General features: G+C 37.3%; 1 protein-coding gene across 1 annotated transcript; it reads right to left on the bottom strand.

Annotated features, from left to right (window-relative positions):
• Nucleotides 1-4,440: 4,440 nt before the first annotated feature.
• On the bottom strand, nt 4,441-5,400 carry LOC110869743 (protein PFC0760c-like). The gene has a single exon (XM_022118969.1). The coding sequence runs from the start codon at nt 5,398-5,400 to the stop codon at nt 4,441-4,443; it is 960 nt and encodes a 319-aa protein (XP_021974661.1).
• Between the last annotated feature and the right edge of the window lie 8,120 nt (nt 5,401-13,520).

Below are 13,520 nucleotides of genomic sequence, written 5' to 3' on the forward strand. Positions count from 1 at the left end.
CGCCTCTCTCACATCCAATAACCCTAATGTGCATCGTGTGTAAGAAGCATCTAAATCATCTCTCTCGGATCCTAAATCCCATTTGTTAATGATCTTTAATCAATGTTAATGATCTTTAATCGACTTTGGTTTTTCGACAGAAGAGTTCATGATTTCGGAGAAGTAATCCGAAGGATATTATGATCTGCCCACTTTAACATCGTATATTCAAGGTAAGATTCTTTGTTCATAACCCTTGATTTAAATCTTTAGCGTTTTCACTGTTTTCAATTTTAGCGAGATTCTCGATCTAGGGGTTTGGTTTTATTCGAGATTTTTAATTTTATGTTTATGTTGTTTGATTTCTGATATTAAGGTGTTTCAATTTTTGGATTTTGAAAGCTATGATGAAATAAGAAATGGTGAACACTTGATCTATTTGATGACCTAGGTTTTAAATCAAAGTTTCAAACCCTATCTAACAGCGTGCCGACATTTTCAACATTTGGATTAGGTTGTTGGTTCTCTTCTTCATTAGTGGCTGCTCAATTGATGTTCTTTTTAACCTGGATTATGCTCAATTTTCATTGGTTTCTAGCAAAATTTAGACATAAATAAGCACCATATATGGTTTAATATATTAGTGACATATATATATATATATATACGTCACTTAGACTGCAATAGTGATGGTTATATTAAAAGGGCTGATTCTATACACACACCCCTATAATCTTATTTTCACATCCCTAGTGTATACATGCCGTATAAGGTTATACGGCCCATATAGAATGATTTTGCACAGAAATGAATGCACTGAAATCTTTTTTTTTTTTTTTGTTTTACGTGTATACGGGCCGTATAACATTATACGAGCCGTATACATGTGTATACATGTGTATATGTTATACGACCCAATGTGTTTATTTTTGTGAGTTTTGACCAGATTTTTTGGTTTTAAGATCTGTATACGGGCCGTATAAAGCTGTACGACCCGTATATAAGTTTTTTTTTGTGTAAAACCGAACAACCGTTTAATAAATTTTAGTAATTCTTTAGATAGCGTTTTCAGTATCCGGAGTTTGTTGGGTTATTTGTAGCTAAGGTTCAGAATGCTTGAATATGATGATATTAGAACACTGTACACTGCATGTAAACACAGTGGCTTTGTGATGATATCTTAAAAATTGGGAACCACATATTCGTGTGTTACAGTTTGGAAAGATGATTGAATAGAGATCATAGGCAAGCTAAATCCACGAATTCCTGCGTCTTGTGATTTTCTTACATCTCAGCATATGCCATCCACCATAAATTTATTTCTTCTACTTAGTCGGATCCACAACAAATTCCATGGGTTTCTGTCCGATGCAAAGATCTTAGAATGCGGTATGTACGCTAAATTTCATTAAATGATACTGTTATTCGTCTGTTAACTATCGGATGGAGTACTTTCATTCTATAATCATATCAACTATGTAAGAGAGAGAGACATTTAAGTATAGATCCTACAGTTGCATTTGGAACAAGAAGTCCAATAATTCATTCGTTATCAGTTCTTGTCTCAATGCCCACAACACGCAGTAGTTGATGGGCTTTGCGAGCCTGTTGTTTAATAAATTTTAGTAATTCTTTAGATAGCGTTTTTAGTATCCAGAGTTTGTTGGGTTGTTCGTAGCTAGGGTTCAGAATTCTTGAATATGGTGATACTAGAACATTGTATACTTGGCGTGTGCGGGTGTGTATATATTTTTAGTATATTTTTAGCTCTTTTTACTCGCCAAATCAAGTTTTAAATTTCTAAAACACGATATTCTACTATCACTCTACACACATGTTAGGGCAAGTGCACCCATCACGGACGTAGTATAGTGATGGCAAGATACCGAGGTCGTCCAAGGACACAAGAGCTTTTAGTACCGGCTTATCGTCAACGTCTAATCGAACCAAACTTTGAGAAAAGATTTTTAAACTATAAAAAGATAAACTAAAAACAGAAAATAAAATAAAAGTAAAAACAGATAGACAAGAAAGAATCACTTGGTTCCGACTTAACTTTCATGTATCCTTTTGATGATTTCCACACTTTGGTCATTTTAAGAGATTATCTTAGTTATAGTAGTAGGCCCTCTTGTGAAGGCGACGTTACCCTCAACCTTGTGGTTTGAATCAGCAAGGATACAATCCCACTAGGTCGGATTATTGAAAGATAATTAAGTAAGTTATTAATGCAAAAAGTGGTGGGCCCCCTTCCAGGCAGCGATCACCCTCAACCCGTTGGTCTAAGTCAGCAGGGATACAGTCCTCGCGGGGTTGGTTTAAAGTTTTAATAGTAGTTTATAGATAAGGGATTTAAGCGTTTTGCACCTCTCCCGTGGTGGGTAATGCCCGCTCCGACTCGTGAGGTGTTACTAAGCTTGAACCAGGTTCTCGCAGGATCTATACACTGAACGAGACATAAAATTTACCCAACCACCTACTAACCCCCTTCCAGGCAATTAACGCGCTTTATATAGACCGTAAAGACACGAATATGTGAATCAACGACATATGAAGAATGATTAGATAAATTTTCCTTCAATATAAAAAAACTAGTTATTAAAGTCATTAAATCATACTCAATTAAAAAGTTGCCAAAGGTTGGAAATCATAAAAGAAAATACGTAAAAGATTTGTCTTCACCAAGTGATGTAATAGTTGAGCCAAGCATGGCCTTTGTTTGACAAAGACTCTTACTATCAATCTTGGATCCCGAGACTACTAAATACACTCTAAAAGATGGAAAATGGATTACGGTGGTGGAAGATGGTTTTGTAGCGGTGGCGGAGTGGTAGCTAGTGAGAGAGAAGTGGTTTGCCAAGGGATGATTTGGAGTGGAACTAAACACATCTATTTATACCTGAAATCAGAAGCTTCACCACGGGCCGTGCCCGCCTGGCACAGCCTCGTGGTCATCTCTCTCTCTCTCTTCCTCATTAACTGCTTATCAGGTCTTGTACTAACACGACCCCGTGTGTCAACGGGCAATGTTCTTGTTGTACTATCGCATATTCTGAAAATATTTGAGTTGACCACACCCCGTGTTGCTTAGCATGGCCCCGTGTCGGCTGCCAGTTTTTGTAGGATCGGTATTCGACCTATATGATTCGGTCAGAGTCAAATCTAAGTCACTAGAGAGGTATAGAGGCGGAAACAATCTAGTAACTGAGAATCGGTGATAGAAAGTGAGTAGAAGCAGAGATATACGTTTAAAACTAGTTTTCCATTGATTTTCAACGTTAATACACAGAGAGAAATTGACAGCACTTCGTTACAGACTTCACCGAACCGTACCAAATGGAAAACCCAACCTCCCTATTTATAGGGAAACCATTTCGTACGAAATCATAAGATCTGTTCCGCATGAAATGGCAAACTCCATTTCGTGCGAAATGGTCCAACAACCCATTTCGTACGAAATGGTTACATACACACATAACATTAACATTTTACACTTTAACCCCCTATTACAAACTACCGACACGACCTAGACTATTGACGTAGGCGATAGACATTATGTACCAACAAACTCCCCCTTGGATATTGCCGGAGTCTTCAGTCAGGTTGTCGTCAAAACTTTCTTTACAAAGACTTGAACTTTTCTTCTCTCTGCTTTGGTTTTCTCTTCAACAAACTTTTTAGCTTCTCATTCTCTTTAACAACTTTCATTTTCTTTTCAGCTTGCATCTTCATCCATTTACCTTTAAGTTCTTCACGTGCCTTCCTTTCTTTTTCAGCCTTCAGAGCTTCCTCTTTCTCAATCTTCCTCCACTTAGATGACCATGTATTCTTAGAATTAATTCCTTTCTGGAAACAAATTGTTGCGACTTTCTGAAACTCCAATGCCTGATCTTTGTCTTCAGCTTTGTAACAAATCTTGTTAACGAACAAACACTCAATATCTTTAGCTGAACAATTGACAATCCACATCGGATCATACAAGTGAATGTTTCTAACTTCATTCTCCACTTTGTACGTGGTCACGACTTCAGTTGACATGCAGCTGTATACCCAACACAAAAATCCTTTGTAAAAATCTTGTTCCATTTTTGGCAACGGGATATTCTTGATCACCCTGGGCTTCTTTATCTGCAAGATTGTCTCTTCAACACCTGTGACTGGATCCACCCTCTTCACTTTCTTCAGTTGGTGTGGCTTCCAGTGTTTAAAATATTTGAACGCTTCGAATTTCATCAGACCCCAGGTAGGCATATCACGTTCTCTGACATGATAAGTCAAAGTTCTGACTTTTGGCAACTCTTCGACATCCCACCAGGGTAAAGACATGATATCCTGAATATACGCAAAATACTGAACTCCAAACTCTCGTCGGATAGCATATGCATTAACCTGCGGCAGATACCCCCAACTGATTATATCACCAAGTGAAACTGCTCTGTCTCTCTTGTAGAACTTCAACGGTCATTTAAACTTTCTTTCGGTATCTTTCCTGAACCATTTCTTACGCTCTTCGCGCTGTTCTTCCTTTGACATTTCATGAAAACTTTTGTTCTTCACACTCTCTGCCACCTTCCTTCGCAACTTATCTTCATTAGCTTGACTGAAGAATTCAGCAAGCGCTGGGAAATTCGAAGTATCAACATTCACAGACTGTTCTTCATCACTGCAATCTTCAACTTCAACTCTATCATAGTTGTCAGCATCTTCAACATATTTGTATTCATATTCATGCTGCTGATTGATGTCAAACTCGTTCAACTCTTCTTCGAAATCAAACTTAAACTCATTTTCATCAATGTGTGTCAACTTTATGATCTCGGTTAAAGTATAAGAATGCCTGAATTCACCTTCTTCTACATCAGGTTCAAGACGTAGAATCAATTTTTCACTTTCATCAACATGCTCCCCCTCACTTTCAGCATTCTCTGGTTCTTCATTAGCATCATCATGAAGATAATCATCAACATTCTCTTCATTCGACGCTTCAGTAACTTTAATGCCTGAAGTACCTTGATCGTCATCATCATTCCCATCATCATCATCATCATCATGACTACTTGCAGAAAATACATCGTCTGCATCATCTTTCTTAACTTCATCATCATCTTCTTCTTCATCATCCTCTTCATCATTATCTTCTACATCATCATCTACTACATCATCAATTTCTACATCATCATCAAATACACCAGAAACCGAAGATATAGGACAAGAATTTTGAATAGGTGACTCAGAAACTATTGATGGAATGATTGCTCTTTTAGTTACTTCACTAACACCTTCAACTTGAGCACCTTTACCCTTGTTCTTCATTTCTTCTTCAATCTCAGCCTTTCGTCGTGCTCTGACTTCCTCAAGCTTGATTTCTTCAAATCTTTGCTCAACAGGCTTTCCGATCAAATTCTCTAACACTTTCCTCATCATATATGCCTCATGTTCTTTCAATGCATTATTGGCTTCCAATTCTTTGTTCTTTAATTTGAAATATTCATTTTACTTATCTCTACGAGCCTTTTCTTCTTCCAACTCTGCAATTCAAACTTTCATAATATCAATCTCAACTTGATCAGCTTCAACTTTTTTTAACAGTGAGGAATTCTCAGATTCAACTGTCTTAACACGTTTTTCTAGCTTCTTTTCACGATCTTCCAACTTCTTATTCTCAACTAACACTTCTTCCACCTTCTGTTGCAACTTCTTTACAAGCTCATCATTCACAAAACTAAAATCTCCAATATCTTCAAGAGGCATGTTTTCTGGAACATGTGGGAAATCTTTGAATCCAGAAGAACCAGGAGTGGTTTGAACTTGTGGTTGTGTGGTTGGTGGTGTTTAGAGAATATGTGGTGAGGTGATAATAGGTTGTTCATGTGTAGGTGTAGAAATATGAAGGTGTGGTGGTGATTAAGGTGGTGATGGCTGATGTGGTGGTGATGGTTGTTGTGGTGGTGTAGGCTATTTTGGTGGAGTAGGCTGTTTTGGCGGAGTAGGTTGTTTTGGTGGAGTAGATGGTTTTGGTTTTGATGCATGTTTAGGATTCAGCTTGATTGTCAACTTTGGAACAGCTGGAGATTGAAAACGTTTCCTTGCATTAGACTTCTTCCTACCATCAGATGATGGTGGTGTTTGAACTTCTTCTTGAATATGTTCAGGAGATGGAATATACAAATCATCATCATCTCCACTTCTTTTTCTCTTCTTTTGTTTTTCTTTATCAGACATTACTTTCTTCCAACGTTCAGTTTCATCAACATCCTCTTCAGAACTGGATGAACTTTTCTCTTCATTGTCACCTTCCTCACCAGCTGCTTTTTCTGTTCCAAGATATTCAGTAAGAGACTTCAACAGTTGTTCAGATTCAGGAGATAAACAAACTTGATCTCTTTCAGTATCAGCTTCAGTTTCATCTTCCTCTGGTTCATCGACCAGCATTGTCTCGACAACTTTCTTTTGACGTTTCTTCTTTGGTTGTGAAGATGAACCTTCTTCTGGTTGTACTTTTGGAGTTGTCTTTCTACTCCTTTTCTTCTTTTCTTCTTTCAAAAACCACTCATTTCGAGTTTCTTTGAAATCTGCTAACTTTGCAAGTTCATCAGTTGCACTCTTTTCTTTCATTTCTTTATCATTTCTCCACTTTAGATGATCAACAGGATCTGGATCTTTGCAGTTAGCATCTTTGATGAATCCAAAGAATTCTGCCTTTGTTGTTGATTCTAGATGATTTTTGTGATACCTTGATAATACGATCAGCGTCTCATTATCCATATGATATAATGCCAACAAATCATTATCTTCATCTTTCTCTAGATCTGGATAAGCATGATCAATTATCATCTGTACAAATCTCGGATAAATCCAGGTTTTGCTGCCAGAAGTAATGTTTTCCTTCATGTAATGGAAAATGATTTTTGAAAAATTGTACTTCTTGTTCAACACTAAAGCAGTAACCATGTTCATCTGGTAATCTCTCATCACATCATAACCACCCTTTCTATGACTGAGAGCGTGAACAATTGAATGAAAAACTTGTAGGGCTTTGAGAAACAAGATTTCAAATAGTTTGCACTGTTCAGCGGACCATTATAACCCATCCTCAACATACATCCCTTAACCATTCTTTCTGGAAACTTCGTCGGTGAATTTTCATCATCCGGAAAATCTAACACTTCACGGACGAGTTGTTCTGTAATAACAATTGCTTTATCTTCACCATTCAAGCTAACAATCGAAGTAATCACTTTAGTTTCTTCGTCATACTTGGCATTCTTCCAGAAACGTTCAATAGGGGACTTGAAAACACTATGTTGATTCGTCAATGCCTTCTGGATAGTTAAACGCTTCATAAATTCCAGAATCTCCTTGAATACAGCCATTTTTGGAACCTTTTCATTGTAAACACAACATATGTTGTGCAACGGATCAAACTGCACAATCGAAGCCTGAAAGATCCAATAGAAACACATGTTAAACACTTTAAATAATTTTCAAAACATACACATCATTCAAACGAAATGAATTTCAAGCGAAATGAGTTTCAAACGAGATGGTTGGTTCAAGCGAAATGACTTTTCAAGCGGAATGGCCATTTTTCAAACGAAATGAATTTCAAACAGAATGGCCATTTCGTTTGAGTTTGAAATTTTTAGCAATGTGCTATTTCGTACGAAATGGCTTATCATTTTGTTTGAAACCTGCAGTGGTGAACATTGTTTTTACAGAATTCAAAACTTGATTTGATGATGAAATTGAAGTCCTAGGAATGTTCTATGACAGATTCCGAGTACATGGGTATGATTATTGTTCATTTTTGACCACACAAAGAACCTAGATCTAAGTTCAAAAATCAGTTCATCTGGGTTCAACTGATTCAAGATTTTCTGGGACAAATTGAAACCCTAGATTTAATCTATAACAAATTCCGAACACACTGAAGTGTTTCTTAAACATTATTGTCCATTATTCAACCCTAGATCTAAGATTTAAGTTCCTGTTCATTTGGGTTCATACGAAATTAACAGATCTGGTTCAAATTGAACATCAATCTCACCTTTCCCATGTTATAAGTTGAATAAACCAACTTATAAACGGATTAAGAGCAACAGAACAACAAGATTTGGCTTGAAATCGATGAAGTCAGTGATTTCGTCTGAAATCGCCTTGACAGAGTTTTTGAAACGAAATGAAGGAAATGACCGATTCAAGCGAAATGGTCCTCTATATATAGACATGTCCATTTCGTGTGAAATGGACATTGAGGCAGTGTAACAGTTTCAAGCGAAATGAGCATTTGAAACAAGATGGCCATTTCGTACGAAATGGTCATTTCGTTTGAAATTTTAATTTTTCAAAATTTTTCAAATTTTTAACTTTTTGATGTTTTTTGACTTTTTACCATCACACCCAGTTAACCAAGTCCAAGTTAATGATCCTGGTCAGCTGTTTAGCCTGCCAAGTCCAAGTTAATGACCTTGGCTGGCTAATTTATGAACTTGCTGACTTTTGAAACATATTTTAAGTTCAAATTAATGAACTTTTGAACTTTTCAAGCAATTACCAACACCTTTTCACAAACTTTTGTTTATCCAACCCTCATGATCCAACTTGTTTAGCACTTTGAGACTTTGATCATTAGATCCCCAACGTCCGTTGTCGAAAATAAGATGAAAATCAAATCTTTTTGGATTTTATGATATTTTGCTAAACAAACAGGAAATCTTTTTGGATTTTGATAAACAATAAACTGTACACACATATTTTTGGTGAGCGTGTTAGGGGATCATATCAGCTGCTGACAAGATACAAGTACCGTTAAGCTTTGATTTCATACTTAGCATTAAACAATTCACAGTGATTGCCGATATACTGATCCTCTTAAGCTTCCACACAAACTTCAATCTGTTCAGGATACGAATTTAGTGTTTTAAAGTCTTAACTTTTACGCGTGTACCACCTCAGAATATACTCCCGTATCCAGACCACTATATTTAGTCTTACAGGTGAGTGCACACTAATGATATCTGTAATGGGTGAATGCGAGGCCATGAGAGCTCAGGCTAGAACTTCCGTTCAATCAGAGAGATGATGGCTCGAGTTTAGGTGGGTCCCCTTTGGGGATCTTCTTTTCAACAGCACATGATTAGCATCTTTCAATGTTTCATCATCTTTTATGCTAAGGGGAGGCTTTATGAATAAAGCAGTGCAGAGTATTATACGAGGACTAGGCTATTGCTTCCGCAAAATTAGAAGTCCTGGTATAATACCCCAGATATCATCACGTACAAAGACCTAGTATGTCAGAAATAGAGTCTTTCAAACAGGATTTCAGGGGTTACCTATATATCCGAGAGATGTTCCCCACGTAAAAGCAAGTTGTGATTTTATGTTTATATCCCAAACAAACCTACTAAATGTGTAAAAACCTATCGACACATCATCAGCGAGACTGCTTAATACAATTTGACTTTACATTTCTTTAGCGTACTGCATCTGTCTAGCTGATGTACTATCATTTCCCCTTTTTACACAAACTCTTTTCCAATTTTCTATTGTTTTTGGATTTTGAAATTTTATCATGTTTTTGTATTTTCTGTAAATTTTCTCCCCCTAAAAACAAAAACATATTTTTGAGTTTTTGGTTTTGGTTGTATCCACGCTTTATTCAGATGATTTTAGATCATGCTTATCCTCAGTTGGAAAGAGATGAGAAGAATGATTTGTTGACTCTGTATCACATGGACAATGAGTCTTTGATGCAGTTGGCTGGATATCATCCGAATCATCCAGAGCCATCGTTTGTAGTTGAATTCTTTGGCTTCGTTAAAGATAAGAATTATAAAGATCCAGATCCAGTTAATCATCAGAACTGGAGGAATGAAGAAGAAAGAAAAGAAAAGAGTTATGTTGATGAGCTGAAAGTTCTTGAAAAATTCAGAGAATCTCGCAGTGAATGGTTCTTAAAAGAAGAGAAAAAGAAGAAAAGCAGAAAAACAACACCAAAAGTTCAAACTGAAGAAGGTTCTTCATCTCAACCTAAAAACGTCGAAAGAAAGCTGTTGAGACTTTGCTTATTGATGAACCTGATGAAGAAGAACCAGAAGTAGAAGCTGAAGCTGAAGATGAAGCTGAAGCTGAAACTGAAGTGAATGTGGGAATTGATGTTCGTTTATCCCCTAATTCTGAAAGATTGTTGAAAGATCTTAATAAATTTAATGCTCAGAAAGAAAAGGAAGCTGGTGAGAAAGAAGGTGACGATGGTGATAAAAGCTCTTCGAGTTCATCCGATGAAGAAATTGATGAGACAGAGCGTGCAAAGAAAATTCAAGCTGAGATTCCTAAAGAAAAGTAGCTGAGAAAAAGGAGAAGATAAGAGAAAGAGGATGATGTGTATATTCCGTCACCAGAGGATGTAGTAGAGTCTCAGACGCCTCCTTCTGGTGGAAGAAAGAAAGCAGGTGCTAGAAAGAATGTTGCATCTCTAAGAGCAGCGAGACAAAAGCTAAAGCTGACTCTTAGAGCACCTAAACGTACACCAAAAACAAAACAACCTACACAACCTCCTTCACCACCACATGATCCTTCACCACCAGAATCACCACATCAATCACCTCCAAAACAACCTACACCACCAAGACAACCATCTCCTATTCAATCACCACCACATCTATCTCCACCACATCTTTCACCACCATATATTCATACTGCTACACCACCACATGAACAACAACCTTTACTTACTTCACAACAAATCTTCCAAACACCACCATCTTCACAACCATATGTTCAAACCACACCTGGTTCTTCTGGTTACAAAATGTTTCCAAATATTCCACCAGAAGGTATTTCTCTTGAAGAAATTGGTGACTTCAACTTCACAAGTGATGTACAAGTAAAGAATTAAAGCATCAAAAGAACAAAACGTTGATGATTATTTGCATGATGATGCAAATGAAGATCATGAAAGTGCTGAAAGTGAGGGGGAGAATGTGGATGACAAGAATGTCGATGAAGTTAAGAAGTTAATTCTTCGTATTGAGCCTGATGTAGAAGAAGGAGAAATCAGGCATACGTATACTCTGGATGAAGTTCTCAAAATGTTTAATGTTAATGAAGATGAGTTCAAGTTTGATTTTGAAGAAGAATTGAATGCTTTCGATATCAATCAACAACCTGAGTATGAGTACAAGTATGTCAAAGAGGCAGATGTCTATGACAGGGTTGAGGTTGAGGATTGTACAGATGAAGAGAATGTGAATGAAGATACTTCAGAATTCCAACTCTGGTTGAATTCTTTAGTCAAGAAAATAGAGATGAATTGAGGAGGAAAGTTGCTGAAATCTTGAAAGATAAAAACTTTGACGGAACAACAAAAGACCCACAGAAAGAAGAAAGAAAGAAGTGGTTTCGTAAAGATACTGAAAGGAAGTTCAAGCGTCCTTTGAAGTTCTACAAGAGAGACAGGGATGTGTCGCTGGGTGATATCATTAGCTGGGGCTTTCTGCCTCATGTTAATGCATATGCTATTCGTAGAGAATACGGTGTGCAGTATTTTGAACGTCTGTATAATGTTATGTCCCTACCTTGGTGGGATGTAGAAGAATTGTCTAAGGTGAGAACGCTGGGCTATCCTATTAGAAAGAATGATGTGCCTATGTGGGGATTGATCAAGTATGAGTCGTTGAAAAACTTCAAGCACTGGAAGCCACATTACCAAAGAAGGTGAGAAGAGTTAATCCTGAAACTGGTAATGAAGAGACGATATTACATGTGAAAAAGCCGAGAGTGATAAAAAATATCCCTGTGCCGAAAATGGAACAAGAATTCTATAAGGGTTTTGTATGTTGGGTATACAGCTGTATTTCGACTGAAGCTGTGATTACCTACAAAGCAGAGAATGAGATAAGGGAAATCTTTGTGTATGATCCTCTGTGGCTGATGAACTTTTCTGCAAAAGACATCGAATGTTTGTTTATGAACAAGATATGGTTTAAAGCTGAAGATAGAGAACAAGCTATGCAGTTTCAGAGAGTTATGTCTGTTTGTTTTCAAAAGGGTATTAATGCTGACAACAAATGGAATTCAAAGTGGTGGAAGCTTGAAGAAGAGGAAAAGTTAAAAAGAGAGAAAGAACGGAAGGCACAAGAAGACAAAGATTACATGATGAGACATACTCTTAACCAGAGAATGGCAGCCGAAGAAAAACAAGTAGTGGAAGCAAACGAGAAGCTTAGGAAGATGTTGGCACGAAAGCCTAAGCAGAAGGAAGAAACTTTTAAGTCGCTGTGATTCAAGAGCAGAAGACTAGACTAAAGACTCCGGCTGTATCCAAGGGGGAGTTTGTTAATGCACGATGTCTAAAGCCTACGTCTTAAGTCTAGGGGTCTAGAGTGTCAAAACTATATAGTTTAGGGTTGTTTATGTAATTTCGCATGAATGATGTATGACCTAATTCCGCACGGAATTACTTAAGGTAATTCCGCATGAACTGACATGTTATAGTTTCGTGTGGAATTAGGACACTACATATATGTGTGTTTGCATTCTCATTTGATACGGAATTACGAACAGTGTCACGAAGTGCTGCCAAAATCCTGTCGTGTAATCAAGTTCAATTTTAATGAGAAAGTTGTTTTAAAGTGATATCTCTGTTTTCTACACCATTCTTCACTGATTCTACTCTGTTTGATTGGTTCCGCCTCTCAAACAATGTGTATTGCCTCTTATTGACTCAATTGGTCGGTAAAACGATCCTACAAACTCAATCGCAATCGAATCGCAAATGCTAAATGAATATGAGATACGGATAATTGTATGTTGACATAGTAGTTGGGATTAAAAGTAATTTGACTAGGAAACTCTATCGCATCGAAACGCTCACAATCGAAATCGAAATGGCAAAACTCGTCACACCAAACACTCAAACAAGGTGACTGATCGACCAGGTGACCAGTCGATTGAGCAACCCCTCTCCAATCCTTTCCACTTTGGGTAACCATATAAATACCCCATGTCACCATCATACTTTCCACTTTTGGCAAACTGACGTCCGACCAGCGCTCTATCCTTGCTTTTTCTCTGATTTCTCTCAATTTCGGTAAGATCTCGTCCTAAATCTTGTACTTCCTTAATCTACACGCACTCCTACACCTTTCTAAATTTTTAATCTTAACTTTTAACCTTGAAATCATCAAGATTCAAGGTGTTCTAGGATGATGTCATCATGTGTTCTTGAAGAACTTCATGTTTTGGCCTAAATCCACCAAGAACAACTTAGATCAAACCGATTTCCACATAAACAAACAAAGATCTTTCATAAGATCTAAACATATTCACAATGAAAAGGATTGAAAGATAGTTTTCCAACTTTCTTTCAACTCTTTTACACTCAATGCACTCAAAACCGATATAATCGGAGCTTGTACTGACTTTCTACTCATTCATGAGGTTGTGTTGTTCAAGATCTGGATTCTATCCACGAGACTACCGATTTCGGGTTAAACATGGAACACCGTCTCGAACAGTTAACTGGTCGGAGTTGGGTGATT

Source organism: Helianthus annuus, chromosome 17, assembly GCF_002127325.2.
Source record: "Helianthus annuus cultivar XRQ/B chromosome 17, HanXRQr2.0-SUNRISE, whole genome shotgun sequence".
NCBI classification, from domain to species: Eukaryota; Viridiplantae; Streptophyta; class Magnoliopsida; order Asterales; family Asteraceae; genus Helianthus; species Helianthus annuus.